The sequence below is a fragment of the Bombus affinis genome, chromosome 4 (genome assembly GCF_024516045.1).
Source record: "Bombus affinis isolate iyBomAffi1 chromosome 4, iyBomAffi1.2, whole genome shotgun sequence".
Taxonomy (NCBI): domain Eukaryota; kingdom Metazoa; phylum Arthropoda; class Insecta; order Hymenoptera; family Apidae; genus Bombus; species Bombus affinis.
In genome coordinates, this window is record NC_066347.1 from 3,342,474 (window position 1) to 3,363,127 (window position 20,654).

Sequence of the window (20,654 nt, forward strand, 5' to 3'; positions counted from 1 at the left end):
CAAGAAAAACTCAAGTCCAGTTCGATCGATTTTTAAAATGTTATTCTGTCTTAAAGAATATTTTCTACAACCATTGTAAATATATTAGAAAAATACTCGGCGCCATAAAAAGCATTTCATTTCATAAGAAGAAATTCGATTTTACCGTGTTATATTAGATTTCACAATATATGAAAAGAAATACATATTGTGTATCTCTGCCTTTGATATTCTTAATGAAATTAACTCGTGCACGGGCCATTAGTAAATGGGGCAACAGATAATTGTATCCAATCTCTGGCTGGAAAATAATTACGAACAATTGTGAAGCGTCTTTGTATCTTTTGGCAATGAACGATCACGATATATGTATATATATTTACAACGCATTGTTAGCTGATACTATTTCTGTTTCGATAACTAATGGAGCAAAAACAAAGATTTCATAATTTTATCGCGTATTTGTAGATGTTTTGTTTCCTTTTTCTTTAATTTTTCATGGATACGAGATTAAATAATGGTGTAGCGTGGCATATATCCTGATTAAGATTCCGCGTAACAATAATAAACCGATACAGTAGTCTATTCTATTCCGCATTGTAAACGTAATAAAATATACGGAATTTATCGACGCGATTATCACCTATCTCCGTGCATTCATGGTCTCAATTCGTGCATAAATTATTATTACATTGTCAGGACAAAAACGGTTATCTCGAATGTCGTTCTGCTTACGATGCACAGGACTTATCTATCACTGAAAATGAAACGAACAAAATACGTATATTTCTCGAGTAATCAATCGTCTATTAAATATTCAAATATCAAAATAGAATAAATCTTATATACAAAATGCGTAATATATAACTGACTGATTTTCATCGTCAATAACTCTTAAACAGGATAGAAGACCACAGTTTTTTTAATACCACTACACTTGTTATGGAAGCTAATTGGAAGTTATATATGGAATATAATATCAGAAAGATTTCCGCCTTCGAACGTTATACAAGGTCGAGCCCTCTCGATCGCATTTTTCGTTATATTTTCACGCGCTTCGCATGATATGTTTGCTATCGCTTCTCGAATAGCATCTTTTAGCTGCTCAATTGCGTTTGGTTCGCCGATGTACACTATACGTTTTTAAAAAACGCTGTGAGAAGTCCGGTGCGGTTAACCCTTCATCCGCATACTGGGCCGTTATCGACCGCTAATTTTAAGTATTTTTCACATTCTTTATATTTTTGTACAAATTTCGCTTTGCTTGAAAAGAACGAAAACCACACGTGATAAAAATGAAACCATCAACCAAATAAGAACTATCGGATGATATTCTGGGAACTTACAACGTAAAACGTAAAACAAAACGTAAAATAAAACAAAAACGTAAAAAGACTTGAACGACCCAGTATGCAGACGACGTCAGATAAAATAAGATTACAGATCGAGGATTAAGTCAAACGATCTAGATTACCAGATGATAACTTGCGTAAGGTCACCGTCATTGACGAATTACTTTGGCAAAGTGTTTCTACTCCGTCATTGTTTTGCCGTGCATCCGTAAAACAATTGCTAAAGCGGAACAAAATATGATGCATCGTTGCAGAATGGCGGAACTTTGAAATTAGTCAGTTATATATCGTCCACCCTATATATGAGCATTGCACGTAGATTATTCGAATAAATTCAGTCGAATTAGTAAATCATTACGATTACGTAGGAAAGAGTTGTTTCCAAGTTCATTTAATTTTACGCGTATTTATATATTCACTTGCTCAAATTCTACATGTATTTGTCAAGTTATCTCGTGTATCCTAAACCAATGTTTCGAACCTGAGCACGCTTCGGTTCAATCTGTTTAACCTTTATGAGCCCCGAGCTATTCAACCTGTTCGATATCTACGAGTCCCAAACCAATCTATTCGATTTCTATGTGTCCCAGGGTAACCTATTCTGCTTTTACAAGTCTCGAACCAATCCATTTGGCTTCTGTGCATTACAAGACAATCTATTCGATCTTTACAGTCCCGATCGATTTTTAGTAAAATTTAACGTCCTTTTATCGAACTCTACCGTCTTTTCTATGCTTCTCGGATTCTGTAAAAGGCTCGCGTATCTTACATTAAAACTGGAAATTTGAATTAATACACATAATATTCGAAGGTATACACAGTTATTTATTATATGTATAAAAAATTTATATTACGTGTTAAAGAGGTGAAGCAGATAAAAAGAGTTCATATAAACTTACGTTCGAAAATACTTTCTTAATGAGTTAGAAACGTTTAAAGAATTCCGGCAAAGAGTTCTTAAGGCTCGTTGTACAAACTCAGACAGACAGGCACAAGTGCGTTTACTACTATTTTTACGACAGCAGGTGTGTTCGAAAGAGTTCGACGAATGAAAGGAAGCCTGCGTTCTTGTAGCACACACTTATTGTAACTGCCAAAACGATCAATAGAAATTTTCGAACGCTTGTAACTCTTCGATAAAGCGTTTTCGAACGTAAATTTATATGAATTTTTCTTATCTACTTGACCTCATTACTACCTTCTTTTCGGACACTCTATATATCAAACATTTTCGCTCTTATACTTCGCCATACAACATACGACATATAAATCGCCAATAACTTCGATATTCTGCAGCTCGTACTTATTTTTTTATAGCGTAGAATTTTAGTTTCATTATACTCGCTGTACGTTAAATGCAGTTAATCCATAGTAAATATAGATCGTTCCTTGCGCATTTCTAATAATTCATATCGATTTTCACCTGTACGAAGGGTCTTGTTTCTCATTATACCGCTGCAATATGACGTATAACATCATGCTTTACGATTTAGTAGTAGTCTTTGCCGAATTTCAACGACCCAGGGTTAATCTTTATTGCGTTCTGTGAGTGCTTAATAATCTCTATCGGTTACACCAGTACCTGATGATTTATAACAGCTGGTTGCTCCACCTGTCACGTGCTCTACATCATAGTTTACGAACTCGACGTCGTCTTTATTGTACCCTGCACATTCTGCCTGCATTGCGTATCTCAAGTTTACGATTGTCGAGCTATGCAAGTCTTCTATCATTTGCGAGCCCATAGTCATGTTTTACAAATTACAGTAGGCAAGCATACATGATATTAATAGCTTCCACAGAAACTGCGATAGTTCATGTACTCGATACATTTTTTATTATGTTAAATTATGTTAATTACGTTGACGTGTTAATTATTTGAGAAATATTTCTCTTTAAAAATAAATCTTCCAGTGCGCATGCACAAGCACCACTTTATAGTCTGGTCGTATCTTCAATTAGGCTACATTCTCGCTCGATTCTCCTCATTGACCTAATTTATCTGCGATACCAAAAGTATCAGTCTATAATTAATCGATTTATTTATTACTATGTTTAATTGAAAATATCTCTCTGCAATTTACTGCTTTACCTTGACTTTTCCGAGGAAATTTATACGGTAGACTTGTAGAATATTTCCAGCAAATAAGAACTGAAACTGTAGCTGCGAGAAAGCATAAAAGAAGAAATTTCTTGGTATTTGTAATAATCAACGTTTCGTGTCTCGATTCGACTCAACGAGGGAAAACAATAAAATATAACGCTGTAACAATGCGTCGAGAATTAATCTTTAAGCCAAACTCCAGTTTATAACCGTCAAGCATATGCTATATAATACTTTCTTTCAAAAGTCATTAATATATTTTCTATTTATCAAGCTGTGAAAGTTTACGTCAATTTGCTAGAAATTGTGCGTTTAACAGAATACTACCTGTCTCTATGATTGCAGTCTCGTTCTACTACAATAGCTAATCTATAATCTTCGACACTACTATAATGATCGATCCATCATCTTCAATATTAGATACTGTAATAATCCATACAATGCTCCAATTCTCTGTCCTATACATATATCCATATGCATGAATAAATCATAAACTACACATATAAATTATAACTTCACCAAACAAACTGACATCCACATAACCATTTAGAGTGACAATATCGCTCGAGCTGAACATCCTTAGGTCTGACATGGAAAAATCGTGTAATTCGCGACGTTTTACCATGTCATTCTCCTCGACTGATAAAGCAGTTAGGCGAGCAATTTTGAACGATGGTTTATGAGAGTCTATAGAAATAATTATAGTTTCCTGAATAATTCTCGACGTTCTTAATCCAACGTCATGCACGACTAGCCGTGAGGTTTTTTCAACTCGTTTAGTTAGACGCTCTAACAGGATTTGTGTGAATAATGCAAGTTCGATTACGATACTTTCTAAATCACTCTGGTGATTCGAACAATTGAAACGAGATGTTTGTATGCATTGTTAATGTTGGCGGACATTACATTTCTGCATAACCAGTCGCGTGTTTCTTTTGTTAATTTCACGGAAAGTAACCCCGACAAGTAATCGAGAATAAAGGAAGTTGTTTCTATATATTTTTATTATTTTGTTCATACATTTGTTTTTTTCGAATTCATTAAAACTGCAAATATTATTGTTCGAGTACTGTAAGAACCAACTTTTATTTGTGACTATCTGTAAAGATAAATATCAGAATTGGAATGTGTAAGTGCAATGATATTACCAGATGACGAAACAAATCATTTTATTACCAATTCCAGATTTCTCTAAAAACAATGATACGAACTAAATATTCAGTTTCTTCTAGATCTTCTATTTGTTATCGACTGTTTCATATAACGTGTTTTATATTCGTTTTCTGTGCTTATCTCCCTTTTTCTGTTTATTCATTAAACATTGTTTATTCGTACCGACATAGAGATTGAAATATTCCGGCAGCAGGAAACGGATTGATAAATTTATTCTTGGTTTTATATTCCTGATATAACCGGGTCAAGCTCAACGTGTGCTTATTGATCTGAAAGAGAAACACGTCGATGCAAGGTTGCGAAATGCTTATGTCCCAATTTTGGTATCGATATCTTTTAAATAACTGCGTAGAAACCTACGTGTCAAAAATTTCTAATTTAATAAACGCCAAATATCGTGAATACTATACTCGAATATTATTTATAATTCTAATTTATATCGTTTACACTGTTTATCGAACCTTAGCAGAAATTTGTTTTATCTATTAAACGTTATAACGAGTACTCTGTTTTAAATATTTTCGATATTTTTCCATCCTGTTCATTTGTGCACCTTTAAATTTCCTCGTAAATGCATAAAAATTCACAGTCTAATAATCACAAGTAATAAGCAACTATCTCTTCAAATTTCAAGTACAATTAGAAACTTTTATTCTAGAAACATCTAGAGCAAAAAATACTGCTATAAGATATCAAATCGAACTTCTTAGCCTCCGAACTATTGAAAACTCACGTACCTATCATAAACTCGATTCAACTAGCAGATCATAAAACTTTTCAAACTATTTCTCAAGGAAGTACACTCTATGGAACAAAAATGTATACCCACTATATTGTACTAATGTAGAATCTCTTATTAAATCTTGTTCCTTTTCACCCGAACGTTACAAGGATTATTCTCTGCGCGTGTGTAGGAAATATTTTACAACTATATAAATATAACATTAATGTCTAAACCCTGATACGCTAATAATACAAGAATAAAATTGACAATCGTAATTGCTAAATCTCGTAGAGTAGTTTTGTCGTTTGAGATGCTCTTTATCAAGTCGTTTAACCCTCTATCTGCAACATTACCTTTACTGCTATGCTGCTTTACGTACATACTGGGTCGTTTAAGTGCATGCAGTCTTCTTCAGACTTCTGTGTATTAAAAAATCCCCAAAAAGTCCCGAATATTCTCCCAAGTTTCTAGAACATCATCCAATAGTTTTTATTACTACCTACATGTTGCCTTATCTTTTTTTAAGCAAAGCAAAACCTAAACAAAGATACTAATAGAATGAGAAATAACTTTAAATTACTGGTTACAAACGACGCGATATACAGCTGGAAGGTTAATCTCTGAATTACGACTTGGTTAGATAAACTTTCTTCGAAATTTCATCAATCGAAGCAATGATATTTAAAATTAATAATCGCGTCGACAAATTGCATATTGTACCATGATATACTACTAACAGATTCTCTTATGTAGTAGATAATCTAAAAATCCATAACCTACTGACTTCATAAGCAAATGCACCTTCTCATCATTAATTTACAATTAATTCCAGCATAGTAGAATTCGGATACTATTGCTGGCATATATATTTATATGTATATATATATTTATGGATGATTTATTTACTCCTTGGCAATTTAATAATCAATTTCAAATATATTTTCAGCCCACATGAAGAGGATAAGAGATCAGATGGCTGGCATTTTGTCACGCATTCCCGGAGATGGGGTTGTGAATTGGAGCAAGATTCCTGAAGGAGCGAACACCACCTCCACCACCAAGGTCAGTCACGCGTAAATATTACGCTCATTTCCGATTTGCCTTTTTCAGCTAATCGATTCACGCGGCTGACAAAATTCCTTCGGTTAGAACCCTTTGTTACTTTTGTATATCATGGTCTTTGTACAGTGAAAAGATACATTCCCGTTGAATGTATTCCAGAGAAATACGTATGTAATTCGGTTCATTAAAAACGGAAACCTTATTAGCATCAAATCGTACCGTGTCTATCGACGAGAACAATAACGACAAGTATATTATAGTGATTTTTGTTGCATGTTGATGAGATAACGTATGTTATATAAATTGTCCGTAAAATCCAAGGTGAAATAGCAAATATCATCGAATGAGAAACTACGATTAATAGTAATTTCATTTTCTCTTATTTTACCTAGCTTTATCATCGCTCTCCGCTTTTCAACGATTCGTTTCTGATTTATTTAGAAAATTAATTATTCATTTATATATATATTACAATATATACAATACAATTATACAATATATATATATATATATATATATTATTTATATATATATTGGATATTCTACCAAGATAAAAGACAAGTTTAATTACGTTTGTTATAAGATGTAAGTTTTAAAAATTGTTAACTACTCTCATAAGATACTTTGCTACTAGCCGTGTTTAATGATCCAACAGCAGAGACGAAAGAGTTAATGGAACATTAATCGAAATATCAAGAGTAATATCATTGCAGAAACTTAAAACGATCCCGTAATTGCCTTTAAATATTTCCACGAAACGATCCTCTTCTATAACATTCAATTTAAAGTAAATACGTTAGAACAGCACGGTAATCCCGCCTCCTGTCTCTTGTGAAAGATGAAATAATGAAACAAGAGTGTTCAACTTTAGCATTACTCAAATATAATTAATAGCGCTGCGTAAGAGTACGGCTTATGTACTTGCATATAACGTGTACGATTTGTCTGAATACGCGCAATACATTGTTCCAAGTTACGTAATAAATTGCGCAACGTAATCTGCACATCAATGCTGATCAGGTTGCTACATTTCCTGGGATGAAATAACCGCTGTGCCACTTAGATCGATGCGCAGCCTTTAATTTTTATTGCGACGCATTCGCGGAAAGTGTAAACGTTTAAAATTAAAGTGGCTGCGTGCTGTGAAAATTGTTGATACAGATTGTAAAAAGATTGAAAGTTTGATATATAGACGAGTGTTCATAGAATATTGAATGTTAATATTTTAGACGTAGCTTTCTTAAAGATTTTCCTAATTTGCTTAAAAAGGATAATCATACGATAGAAGAATAAAATTGAGTAACAATTCGAGGAACGTTCATTTGTATTTTAAATCTATTTTTCAGCAAAAGCACCTTCGTCAAATAATGATTAGTAACTTATAAAATGATCTTTTTTAATTTTGCGGAAATTCATTTAATACACAATGGACTAATAGGGGAAACTTTGATCATCCTCTAAAAAAAAGTAAAACGTATTCATTGCATCGTTAACGTAGATATACGTATTACATTTCATCGCAAATCTTTAATTTTGTATATCCATATAAGCGTTTGAAATTAAATTGAAATTAAGTTTATTGTAAAATACAGAACACTATCATTTGCTTGTAGATCATCAATGGACACGTGTTGACCATCAACGAAACAACCTACACCGATGGTGACGACGAATACAGCACGCTGATCCGCGTCCGTGTTATTGACGTGAGGCCTCAGAACGAAACTCTCTTGCAGACCGAAAACGAGGCTGATGCCGAAGTAACCACCCTTCCTACAGTTACGGGTACCGGAGGGACCACTAGTACCGACACCAGCAAAGTAGACCGCACCACACCCTCACGAAGCGTGGAAACCGTGGAAGAATTCGACAACGAAATACCGAAGAATCAAGTGGACACTCTAACTGCTTGAGACAATCGAGAAACAATCTAAAAGAATAGCGTCGGATTTATTGAATCCGAAAGATCGTTCCATTATTTTTTATCAATTTTTACAAAAATTTAATAATTGGTTTATATATCGTATTATATATCTTATATATACATATACCATCATTGAATGATTTGAGATTATTTTTCGCAATGTTTAAAACATATATTTATATAACGTCTTCCTGAATGCAGTGTATAATCAAAAATTTATGCAAGAAAATAATTTGATTAAATTAAATTTAAAGTATAATTTTATAGTAAGTAACCGGAATGATGCGTGATCTCAAACTTTTAGATGGTGTCTGTATATTACCGTAATTATATTTTTACACAGTATAGCTATGTACTTAGGTACACTATACGTATATAACTTAATCAGTAAAATAGCAATAATAACATAAATACATAGTAAAAGAACATAAGATTTCCGTCCGCGACACTCTTTCGGATTCAACGACGACATTCGTGTATGAGAAATTGTAAACCATCGCAATGCAATAAAATGTTGACTATCGTAGAGTTATATAGATGATATACATATATGTTATATGTTCTATAGCTATGTACATTATATATTTAAGAGAGTCACCTGTAACGAAGCCGATTGTTATAACGTTTAGAGATATGCTTTCTCGGAGATGAACGCATAAACTAAACTATACTATAGTTACGTATAGCAGTCCTATGAAATAGCAGCATTAGTGAGACTATATTACAGGTTGTACACCATCCATAATATTCGACAGTAAGACATTTTGAAAGAGAACGAAAACATCTTTTCTTCGAATTTTTGCTTAAATGAAAACATACGAGTCAACAATACCCTTCTGGAATTTTTCTTCTGGATTCTCTTCCTTATCCTTGAAGTCAGGAAAATCTCTTAGTAAGAATACATGCATGTAACAGAAATTTTATACGTGTATTCGTTTGTAATGATCAACCGTATTTTACTTATGCTAATAAATCCTTGAAAGAATGTTTAAATATATTTACGTGTAAGTATACCGAGCGATTTAAAAAGTACAGAATAGCTGTTTTCTTATCCAGTCTTTGACTGGAGAGGGATCAAGATAAATGGGAACTATTTTTTTATAAGATCAGAAATGGTACAGTTTAAAATGTAACGAGTTGTTTAGCACGAAGATAATTTTTTAATGAAAGTAAATGTTAGCATAAAAAATAAATATTGTTGGCATAAGACTAGTATCTTTATTTCAATTGCCCTATGAAATTTTAGCAGACTTATATACTGCGATAAATAATTCTTTTTGATATCATGCGTGAAATAAAAATTGATATAAAAAGATATATAAAAAATGTAAAAAAGCCTCGCATCAAAATTATTATCCCATTATCATTTTGAAGATTATCTATACGTAACTGCAATACTAAATTAGTAGGAAGGGTTTCTTCTTATTTATCACACAATAATGAATAAAATATCATCATTAGAATGAATAAATGCAAATAAATAGTAATATATAACAAATAAATACATAGTAAAAATATGCAGTTCGAAATAAATAACGAATACTTACTTTCCTTTTTTGAAAATTTTCAAATCGTATTAACTCAAATAAAGATAGATTTTCTGTAATGAACCATATAATTTAAATTATTTTGGAGATAGGAATAAAAATTGCAGTTTTCTTTTCTTTAAAAAAGAAATTCTCGTAATTTTGTAAAAATTGAACTAATTGAATTATTTAAAAAATCATACGTGTTAAATAGTTCGATAATGAATATGGTGTAAAAATTTGAAATTGGTGGGCTAACTAAATCAAACAACATGGTTTAAACAAACGAGGTTAAAATTTTAAAATAACCATCTATCTTGTTAATGTACCTATATTTATTAATTCATAGTTGCTTCATATTTTTATTGCATTCAACAAATTTCATTGCATAAACAATAATAAACTAACTAAAACGTATTACCAAGCATTTAGTTAATAATAATATAAAATAGTACAGCATCACACTTAAAAAATATTCAACAATTTTTAGATTTGACAAATATTAAGAGCAATTCAAAGAATATTTTTATGATGCTTAAAGTTAATAGAATTTAGGTTTAAATCTCATCTCTAAAGTTAAAATTAGTGACATTTATCCTAGTATCCTAGTATTTTATTCTTGACATCTGACGTTGTCAAGAATAAAAGAGGAAAAATCCCCATAGGAAACATAACTCTGTAGTGTTACGATTAGGGGGATTCACGTTAGGCCGTATAGCGTATAAAACTATTTTATTTAATACATGAACGTACAAAAATGGTTACGATACACATTGCTAGTTCAGCCATTCTCTTTTAACTAGCTTCTCTATCCCTCTATAGATGGTGCTACAATCGTGCTGCCAACTCTTTAGACCAAATGCTACACTCCTAAAGCGTCGCTGCACTGTCATGTGGACGTGTCGAAAACGGAGGAAAGTAAACGGATATTGCAGTCGCGACAATGTCGTCGCGCGACAGGACTAATGAATTTGTTAAAGCTGTTCGAACGATGGAAGTCAGAACCGTGGCAAAATCCTCGGTTCTGCAAAATCCTCGTCGGGCACGCCAATTACACAGTTACTCGAATTTCATGATGAACGCTAAGAGCATTGGAAAAAATATAGCGAGCACATATGCTAAGTTAGAAAAACTTGCTCTAGGTAAGATTACAAAGCCTATCTAATGCTAAATTCTTGTTAAATTTAATATAAGATATCTATAACATACTGTGACATAAAGATATAAGGTAAGGAACTGTACCATATAATTAACATACTACATACATTTTTATAATGTAGATGAAGTTTGATCTTTATTAATAAATTATTTCAATTGATTATTTGATTGAAATAATATTTTTACACTTGATTCACAAACATCTTTTACATTGAATTCCTCTACATTCTTATTCCTTGAGCTAAATCTTAGTCTTTGATAAAAAGATAATGATGTGTGTTATATACATGTAAATAACATTCTATATATATATATATCAAATTTAAGTATATCGAGATATTGTTGAGTATAGACATGTTGATAGAAGTAACACTTATTAAATCAATTGTTTCAGTGGCAAAAAGGAAGTCTATATTCAATGACAGACAAATGGAAATTGAAGAATTAACAAACATGATAAAAACAGATTTAAAAAGTTTGAATCATCAAATAGGAAAACTACAAGAACTTAGTAAAAAGCAACGGGAAAAATATGGTGCATCTCAAAGTCATCACATGGCTTCACATTCATCTTCAATTGTTATGGCCTTACAATCAAAACTAGCAAACATGTCAAATCATTTTAAAAGTGTACTTGAAGTGAGATCAGAGGTATGTAAGAGAAGGAAAACAAAGAAATGTGGAATTAAATAATAATTCTGTTAATATATACAGAATATGAGAGAAGAACAAAGTAGAAGGCAACAATTTACTCAAGGAACTGTATCCACCATGTTACCTCCAAGTGTAACTGGAAAACAAGGTTCATTGTTGTTACAAGAAGAAAATTCTCCTTCTTCTGTGGCTATCGATTTAGAGCCAGCAATGGGACAACTAGTAATGCAACGTGCGATACAAGATGACACTGTAAGCTACATAATACATATGACAAAATGATAAAAAACTAATATATCTGAAAAAAATTAATCAATGTTTGATTATAAGGACGCTTACCTTCAATCAAGAGCAGAAACAATGCAAAACATAGAATCAACTATAGTTGAACTTGGAGGAATTTTCCAACAATTAGCACACATGGTTAAAGAACAAGAAGAAATGGTAGAAAGGTAACAATATTTTAGATATATGTGTTAATATGTTTCATATCCTATTCTATTAATAATTAACAAATTAAGTGCTAAGAGTCCAGCACAAATGTTGCATTCCTTTTCTAATATCTGTTGCATTTGAATTTTTAATCTGATTGTAACTATTACTTCTTTTTGGATATGGAATATGTTAATAAATTTTTTAAATATGTTAATAAATTATTTATTAGAGTTACCGTAAATTTTTAATAAACTTTCAGGATAGATAGCAATATAGAAGATACAGAATTAAATGTAGAAGCTGCACATGCAGAAATTTTAAGATATTTCCAATCCGTAACTAATAACAGATGGTTAATGATAAAGATCTTCGCGGTTCTTATATTTTTCTTTATATTTTTTGTAGTATTTTTGGCATAAAATAATTGTTACATTATTATTGTGCATATTTATTTATGCAACTGTGTATTTGACCATCCATATCCATTACATGTGATATAAGGTGATCGAAGAACAAGCCGAATTTTTATAAAATTACGACTCATTAGCTATAGAGTTATAGTATAATCATTGCATTCCTCGACCTCTTTGTTGAATTGTGAATACTGTAAGTATTAATTATTAAATGATCCAGCAATGTAGACAAACGGCTACATTGTTGTTCATAAAATGTAAAAAGAAAACTGTGGATAATAAATGTATAATTTTCAATGCTTGGCAATTTCTGAGAAATATACATATGTATATACAAGAATAGTAAATGGAAATCATAAAAATTATAAGATGTAACATAATAATAAATTACAATTTATTTCAATTTTTTAAAACCTTATATAACAATTCTATTTAATCTAAATTCATATTACAATTTATTTCCTGGTTGAGAAATTTATGAAGATAGTAAATTTTTTAGACTTGAACAAAGATTTATACATAACTATGTAAAGAAATATTTTTACAATTCGTTCTATACTTCAATACATCCCTAAAGAATAATTAAATATATATATACAATTTACTTCTTTCCCCTTTTTGATATAACAGTGATGGCTAATAGATGTATTTCTCATAGCAAACTAATGTGTTTATTACATTTGACAAATATCATATCAAAATGCATAATTTACTATTTCACAAAGTAGTAAATGCTGGTTGGTCTATTAGCGTTAATATATCCTGCATCACTGTTATTTGTTTATTGAAATATTTTTATATTTAAATGTCTCACAATATAATGACAAGTTTAACGCATATACGAAGATATTTTATAACAAAATAAAAGACTCAAACTTTGCTGTTATGATGTGATTTATCTAGTGATTCTCCCGAAGAATGTAAGGAACCTGAAAACATTAATAAACTGTAAATAACATGTTATATCTGCTACTAGTTCGTTCTAATTGTTGATATAGAAAGAAGAATATGAGAAGTACAAGTCATGAATAAAAATATAGAAACAAAAAGATATTGCTACTTGAAAGTAAGTGTAATTATTAAGATATCAAAATCAAATCACAAATCCATGTCCAACAAAGTAAATTATATTTTAACAATATCATAATACAATGTCATCAAAAAAATAATGAAACTACTACGTAAAGAATCCATTTAACACATAATAATGAAAGGAAGGAAATTTGTGATTTAATTTTTACATTTATTTCGATATTTGACGCGTATTTTGCATTGGCGGAGCAAAATGAAATCAATCTCGTTCAACTTGACATACTGCATTTATTTGCAATTATTTCCCTCCATAGTACTCCAAAATTGTCTCACTTTAGAGAATCGCTTGCGTCCTTGCATGCACAACAAAAAAGAAGAAAAAGAAATAATAATGAGAAAAAATGAAAAAACTCATTTCAATGAAAGTGAAATCGACCATTAATGAGGGTGCCGGGTTCTTGCAGTTGCTTGTCATCTTATACACAAACCTTTGTGATTTCGAACTCGTTCTCGTTGTGCTGGATGAAAACCAGAACTGCGTGGAGGCGGCAGTGATTCTTCCCCCCACGAATGCGGCGTTCCAAGGGGTGGTGGTAATATCGAACCAGGAGGAGGTGGAGGAGGTGGATGAATATCACTAGCAAACGGAGGAGGTGGGGGTGATCTATGATTAAAAGGTGGAAGTAAGTGTGGAGACATTGGTGGTGGAGAACCTGCGTTGTCGTACCTATTAGGAGCAGGTGGATGCAGAGGCATAGGCGGAGGTGAAGATAACCGACCACCAAGTGGTGGTGGTCGTTGACTAACTTCGTATGGTGGTACTCCGGATGTATTTGGTAATGGAGGTGGTAAGTACGGAGGAAACAATGAATGTAAATAGGAAGGTGGTGGTGGTGGTGGAACACCCGAAGAACCAGAAAACATTATGGGGGAGCTGGATGATTCTGCTCCTATGAATAATGGAGGCGACGTTGTCGTCTCGCCGTTTGCTTCTAGTCCTGTTTGAAAATTTCGTTAAAAAAATACAATTTTCTACATTAGAGCACTCTGTAGTACAATATCACCAATGGTAAATGGGCCAAAGTACTTATGGTAAGTCTCATTATAACTTCATATATTTTGATGATTAAATATATTCAATAATTAAGGCAACAAATGTCTATGTCTATAACTTCTACTAATGCTAAATAGAAAATTTATGCCAATTTATCGTATTAGATTAGCAACAATAATCTATCAAGTATACATTTTAAAATACTATTGCTTCTCAAAATTAAAATAATATTTACTACTTAAAGCAATTACAATATTAAAACGAAATTGGTAAACATAAAATAGAAAAGGAACTTCTTTTGATTATACTTACGATGTAATTTCGCTTCGGAATCTACATCGTTAATATTTTTTTCTATTAGTGTAAGGCGATTACGCAATTGACCTGCTTCAACCTTGGATTCCTCTAAACGACGTTCAACTTGACGAGCTATGACCTTAATATAAAATTTAATCAAAATATTAGAACAAATTTCACAACATAGTAAGTTAAGATAATCAAGTCAAAATAATCAAAACATTCATACCCATTGCTCATGTGCTTTTGTTTCAAGAACAGAAATTTGATTCTTGTATTCTCTTTCTTGGTCTAATATTTCACGTTTTAACACTTCTATTTGTTGTCTAAATGCAGTTTAAAAATTCAATATTATAATAACCATAGAACGAGTTTTCAGACTTAGTTTAAACAATAAACACTCACTTATAGTTTTGTATTTCATTTTGCATCGTTTGTATTCGTTCTACAGTGGATACAACCTCACCTTGCTGTTGTAACCAAATAGCTTCTTCCCTAATGATAGTAATTGATATTATTAAGAATAATAGAATAATTGATATTATTTTTAATATAAATATTAATTAAAGAGAAAAATAATTTTGTATTAATTTAGATAAATATGTAATACTTTTGACGATGTGCCTCTTTCTCCTCGAAAAAGTTTGTCAACACCTCAAGTCGTGTTTCTGCATCTTTCTTTTCTTTTTCCGCTACTTTGCATTGTTCGCCTAAAGTAGCTACCTCCTCTTTAACGAACTTCACATGTTCTATAATTCAAAAATTTATATATAGTATATTCCACCAAGTATGTGATTTTAAATAATATTTCAAGATATACCTTCTAATAAATTGTGAGCTCCTTCAATTTCAGCCAATCGTATTTTTAATTCGTTTCTTTCTTCAAGCAATGCTGTTGCTTCAACTTTAATATGAGATACATCATACAACTTGTCCAAATCCAAGTTGTTAGAACTTAATCGATTAATAACATCTACAAGGTCGTTTGCTTCTACTTCTTTAGCTTTCAACTCCTTCTGTAAGGTTGCCTTTTCAGTAGAAATCTACAAAAATAAATATACATAAAACACCTTATATGTACCTGTGATCTCATATTTGTTTAACACTTACTTCCTTGATTTCCATTTCTAATTGTTGCACCTTATCACTCAATGTGTGTTCGATATTATTCTTGCTGTTTATTTCTTGTTTTAAATTTTCCGTAAGCCTGGCTAGTTCAACCTCAAGCTCTTCATATTTCTTCTTAACAAATACAAGTTCTGCTAATATAGATTCGTTCTGTAAAATATTTAGTATTGAGGATTACATATATGCATAGAATAAAATATATTATACGAGGTATATATTCCAATAAATTATAATGGTATCCTTGATAATATACGAACATTACGGAATGCCTATGATTACGAACCTCAAGTTTATGAAATTCAAACTGCAATAAATATGTAGAACATGCAATTAAATACATACTTCTGTTTATAAAAATATCTATCGCCTAATTTAAATATACACACCTCTTGAGTTTTAAGATTCACAGCATTTGTTAAAGATTCGTTTGCGGCTTGTTGAGCATTCAACCTAGTTTGCAGATCCTCTACTGACTGCGCTAACGGATTAACTTCATTATTTGCCGAGAGAACTTCTCGCAACATTTTTTCTAATTCTAACCCTGCTTCAGTAGCACTTTCTAGGTCTTTTTCCAACATGGCTACTTGATCTTCTAGCTCTGTTTTCGCATTCTATTAGAAATATTACATTATTATTATCATTATATCTATATCGTATTTAAATGCAAATATTACAAAATATTACCTGTGAGGCTTCTAAATCAGCCCTTAAAGAAAGCACCATTTCGTCAGAACCGAATGATTCATCTTCCATGCGACTCAGCTGCAATATATTTTGATAGTATAAATTCACTAAAAAAAGAATATGAATATACAATTGTGGTACCTTTTCCTTCGTTGCTTTTAAATTTTCGTTTGCCATTGTACATTCTGCTTCTGAAATAAGTAAATCTTTTTCAAGTTTGTTGATTCTAACTATCAGTTGTCTATCACTCCTCATATTCTATAAACATAAAATTATTAAAATTACATATGCATGTTTCTCTTATTCATATACATTTTTTCTCATACAATTTTAAATAATTTTTTAATATTAATACTAGCATAGTGAAATATTTCTACATATAGCATATGCTTCAAAAGTATTTACTTAATACCTCAATGCAGTAGTACCCTAAAGAAAATATAAGCGTTGCAGCGGCAGTGACACTTAGATACATTAATGCCAACCAATAATTGCTTTCGATTCGTATCCCACTCATTAGAGCATTTTCACTGCCCTGAGAAGGTTGTTCCTATAACAATTAACTAAATAATAAATAACACACAAAAGACTTACAATTTATAATTGTAATATTTCTAAGATAATTATAACTTACGTGATGTGGAAAATTATTTTGATTGTCTGTTAAAGGACATCCAATATTATTGGCTGTACAAACATCTGGAACTGAAGCTAAACAGTATTAACACATTAATTAGAATTATATATGAATGCTAATAATATTACATAATAATATACACAAGAATAAAATAATTTTTATACTATACCTTGTACTTCATGGAAAATATTCTCAGATGTTTCTTCTATTATAGGCAAAGCATCCTCATTAACTGTATTATATTGGATATCTGTTATTTCTTTTACAAAAACAGTATCTTCAATATTTGAATTAGATTTAGTATCTAATGTAGCTCCTTCCTCTGTTTCAACATCTAAATCAAACTGAATATCTTTAGTTTCAATATTATGAGTAGGTAACGTTACTAGTACTTCATTGTTTACATTTGATTCAATAAATGAAAATGGTTTATATTCACTAGTATCATGTTCATTTAAATCTTCAATACTTTTGCTTTCTTCTTCTTTTTTTACATCATCTGGCTCTGTTTGTATTTGCATAACACTTCCTAAATATTGGGTATCTTTTATACGAGGTATGATGTTTTCTAATAATGGGGTACTTTTTATATCAACTTTATCAGAATTTTCTGCATTTTGTGCATCTGATCTAACGTCACTAGTTGTAACTATTGTAACATTTTGTGAAGGCTGGGTATCTTTAGCTTCAATTTGATCAGAATTTTCTGCATTTTTTACATCTGATTTAGCGTCACCAGTTGTAACTATTGTAACATTTTGTGAAGCCTGGATATCTTTAGTTTCAATTTGATCAGAATTTTCTGCATTTTGTATATCTGATTTAATGTTAATAAGTGAAAATAATTCAATGTTTGCTGAGGAGTTGACATCTTCTTTTTCAACTTTACCAGAATTTTCTGTATCTTGTATACCCGTTTCAGTCTCATTAACTACAATCATCTCAACACTTGAAGTGTGGACATTTTCTGTTTCAACTTTATCAGAATTTTCTGCATTTTGTGCATCTGATCTAACGTCACTAGTTGTAACTATTGTAATATTCTGTGAAGATTGAATATCTTTTGTTTGTATTTGATCAACACTTTCTGCATTTTGTATATGTAATTGAGTTTTATTGGTTGTATCTATCATAACATTTTGTAAAGGTTGAATATCTACTTTTTCAATTTGATCAATAGTTCTTACATTTTGTACATCTGGTGTAGTGTTATTATTTACATCTGCTTCACTGGGACTGACATTACCTTCTTTATTTAATTCAACTGCTTCTTCTCCTTCAATATTTAATATCTCTTTAAGATCATCAGATGTAGATGTTTGTGGACTATTGATATCAATAACTTTATCTAAAAATTGATTACCCTCCACATTCGTGACTGACTCATTTCCTACATTCTCTATTGTATATTCTACTTTATCAGTTATACTTATATTCAATGGTGAACTCTGTACACCAGATATTTCTGGTAAATCTAATATTTTTTCTGAACTTGCCACAAAATCATTAAAATCAACTTCGGCAGAAATGGTGTGCTCCTTGCTCTCTAGATTACTATTTAGGATTTCATCAACTGTATCTTGTTCATTTGGCACTACTGTTGTTTGAATAACTTCTTTTATAAAAGTTGGTTCAGAAGGCTTATTGATATCTAAGTGAACTGTAGTTCCATCTATAATCTCATAAGATGGATTTATACCATTTGCACTCTGTGGCAGTTCTTCCAAGGATTTTAAATCCAAATTATCAATTTGTTCATTTGAAGTTTTAATATTCTTCTTGTCAAACATTGATTTATTTTTATTTTTTTTTGATTGAAGTTTCTCATCGGATGAAACATTACTAAATAATGGATCAATCGATACTTCATGTTCTAAATTTTTATGTAGAATTTTATATTCCTTTAAAAATGTTTTTGGTATATATCCATGTCTACCATTTATCTAAAATTAATAAAATTTTTCAAATTATTTGTATAAATATAATAATTACCACAGGAAAAGTAAAATAAAAGATTATACAATCAGAAAAAGCATAATATAATCTTTAGATTTTTATATTGTTCTTAGTATTTAATTTGGCCAGATTTCAGATTATACTATTTTAATTTTTTTAATTCCAACATTTGTTTTTATACCAGATAATTTTACATACAAGTACGAACAATGAAAACCGGAAAACCTAAAATTAGATGGAAAAATAGAAATTAATAAAATTTACCTCTACACCCCACAAGTCATTTCTTTTCCCTGCTTCTTTACTATAAACTGTGACTTTTTCATTAATGTTACACGACAATAATCCCGCCTCGTTTGGGGTATATCTGATAGTCGTTCTAGCTAATGAAACAGGCTCTATAGAAAATACATCATTAAATAATTTACACGAAATAAAAAAAAAAAGAATTTAAATTAGACACGTATTGAGGATAAAGTATGGCTTCAATTACCGGAACAGTCGGGATCATAACACAGTCGTTTGTCTGATAAAACTGAGGAACACTGTGGTATTGCACTAAATATTATTGCAATAACTAAAAATAATATGTTAATAAACAAATTCCTTTCCGTCATATTTGTACTACTGCAGTTCCACATCACTACTAACATATAATGACACAGCCTTGGACGCACATTTTATCCGTGAAGTAGTCTGTAATAAGATGGTTCGTTGAAAGGAATATTTAATATTGGTTCGAGACGAACATTGACTATACTTCACAGGATTGGTAATTGAATCTACACAAAATACAGAAAGTACGGGTCCATTTTCATATGTATTTATGTATTTTTAAATCTTAAATATATTATTCAAATCTTATATATGTATACACATATATATGTGGATTAAGAAAATATTATATTTAACAAGCATGTAAATAATAAATGGATACTATTAGATACGTATGTATTAAGAACAAATAGTGCCAACTGAAACAAAATCATAAAGGTTTCTAACGCACGTATTACTATACCCGCATTGAATTCAGAAATTCAAAATGCACATGCGCAATATAAAAAGTCGAAGATAATATTCAACGTGCATTTATTACATTTGACATTTCAATTTTGGATATGATATATTTATCAGTATATCTAATTTCACTTTTTATGAGATTCAAATTTTATTAATCGTATAAAAACAACATAAATATTGTTAACTCCAAACCACTAGTTTCAAACAATACTACTCTTTAATATTAGATATATTAGAAGAAACAAAATTGATTTAAGATGTAAATATTATACCAGATTATACTAGAAGATTATACTATACAGTGAAATAGTAACTCATAGGTATAGGTTGTAGCTATTTAAA

General features: G+C 30.9%; 3 protein-coding genes across 11 annotated transcripts in view; 2 read left to right on the plus strand and 1 right to left on the minus strand.

Moving 5' to 3' along the window:
• LOC126915785 (icarapin-like) overlaps window positions 1-9,525 on the plus strand; it is a 55,263-nt gene extending 45,738 nt beyond the window's left edge. The window contains exons 3-4 of the mRNA XM_050720795.1: window positions 6,279-6,394; window positions 8,008-9,525. Coding sequence (XP_050576752.1) covers window positions 6,279-6,394; window positions 8,008-8,307 — 416 coding nt within the window. The 3' untranslated portion in view covers window positions 8,308-9,525. The remainder of the gene's footprint in view (window positions 1-6,278; window positions 6,395-8,007) is intronic.
• A 1,164-nt stretch (window positions 9,526-10,689) lies between these two features.
• On the plus strand, window positions 10,690-12,801 carry LOC126915780 (syntaxin-5). Its single transcript, XM_050720791.1, has 5 exons — window positions 10,690-10,986; window positions 11,397-11,653; window positions 11,717-11,908; window positions 11,987-12,108; window positions 12,351-12,801. Exons 1-5 carry the CDS (start codon window positions 10,788-10,790, stop codon window positions 12,508-12,510), a joined length of 930 nt encoding a protein of 309 aa, XP_050576748.1. The 5' UTR covers window positions 10,690-10,787; the 3' UTR covers window positions 12,511-12,801.
• An 80-nt stretch (window positions 12,802-12,881) lies between these two features.
• Window positions 12,882-19,988, minus strand: LOC126915772 (transport and Golgi organization protein 1). 9 transcript variants are annotated; one of them, XM_050720750.1, is made up of 18 exons: window positions 19,786-19,988; window positions 19,557-19,675; window positions 17,506-19,279; window positions 17,334-17,410; window positions 17,112-17,249; window positions 16,841-16,957; window positions 16,700-16,777; window positions 16,402-16,626; window positions 16,299-16,319; window positions 15,998-16,165; window positions 15,708-15,930; window positions 15,498-15,636; window positions 15,293-15,382; window positions 15,117-15,213; window positions 14,903-15,026; window positions 14,025-14,534; window positions 13,820-13,889; window positions 12,882-13,433 (listed from the first exon to the last, which is right to left on the minus strand). In XM_050720750.1, exons 1-17 carry the CDS (start codon window positions 19,943-19,945, stop codon window positions 13,825-13,827), a joined length of 4,125 nt encoding a protein of 1,374 aa, XP_050576707.1. In that variant the 5' UTR covers window positions 19,946-19,988; the 3' UTR covers window positions 12,882-13,433; window positions 13,820-13,824. The 9 variants fall into 9 exon arrangements, with proteins under 9 accessions (XP_050576707.1, XP_050576709.1, XP_050576705.1 ...); XM_050720752.1 differs by having other exon boundaries at window positions 17,112-17,234; window positions 17,334-17,404; window positions 19,557-19,690; XM_050720748.1 differs by having other exon boundaries at window positions 17,334-17,404; window positions 19,557-19,690.
• Window positions 19,989-20,654: the final 666 nt, after the last annotated feature.

Excerpts from the sequence above, each read along its gene's own strand:
- LOC126915780 (XM_050720791.1), top strand. The coding sequence starts at position 10,788 with ATGTCGTCGCGCGACAGGACTAATGAATTTGTTAAAGCTGTTCGAACG. Across the intron at positions 10,987-11,396 it reads GTTAGAAAAACTTGCTCTAG|TGGCAAAAAGGAAGTCTATA; the intron begins GTAAGATTACAA and ends CAATTGTTTCAG. Across the intron at positions 11,654-11,716 it reads TACTTGAAGTGAGATCAGAG|AATATGAGAGAAGAACAAAG; the intron begins GTATGTAAGAGA and ends TAATATATACAG.
- LOC126915772 (XM_050720746.1), bottom strand. The coding sequence starts at position 19,945 with ATGTTAGTAGTGATGTGGAACTGCAGTAGTACAAATATGACGGAAAGG. Across the intron at positions 16,627-16,699 it reads CTGATTTAGAAGCCTCACAG|AATGCGAAAACAGAGCTAGA; the intron begins GTAATATTTTGT and ends TATTTCTAATAG. Across the intron at positions 16,166-16,298 it reads TTGAATTTCATAAACTTGAG|AACGAATCTATATTAGCAGA; the intron begins GTTCGTAATCAT and ends AATATTTTACAG.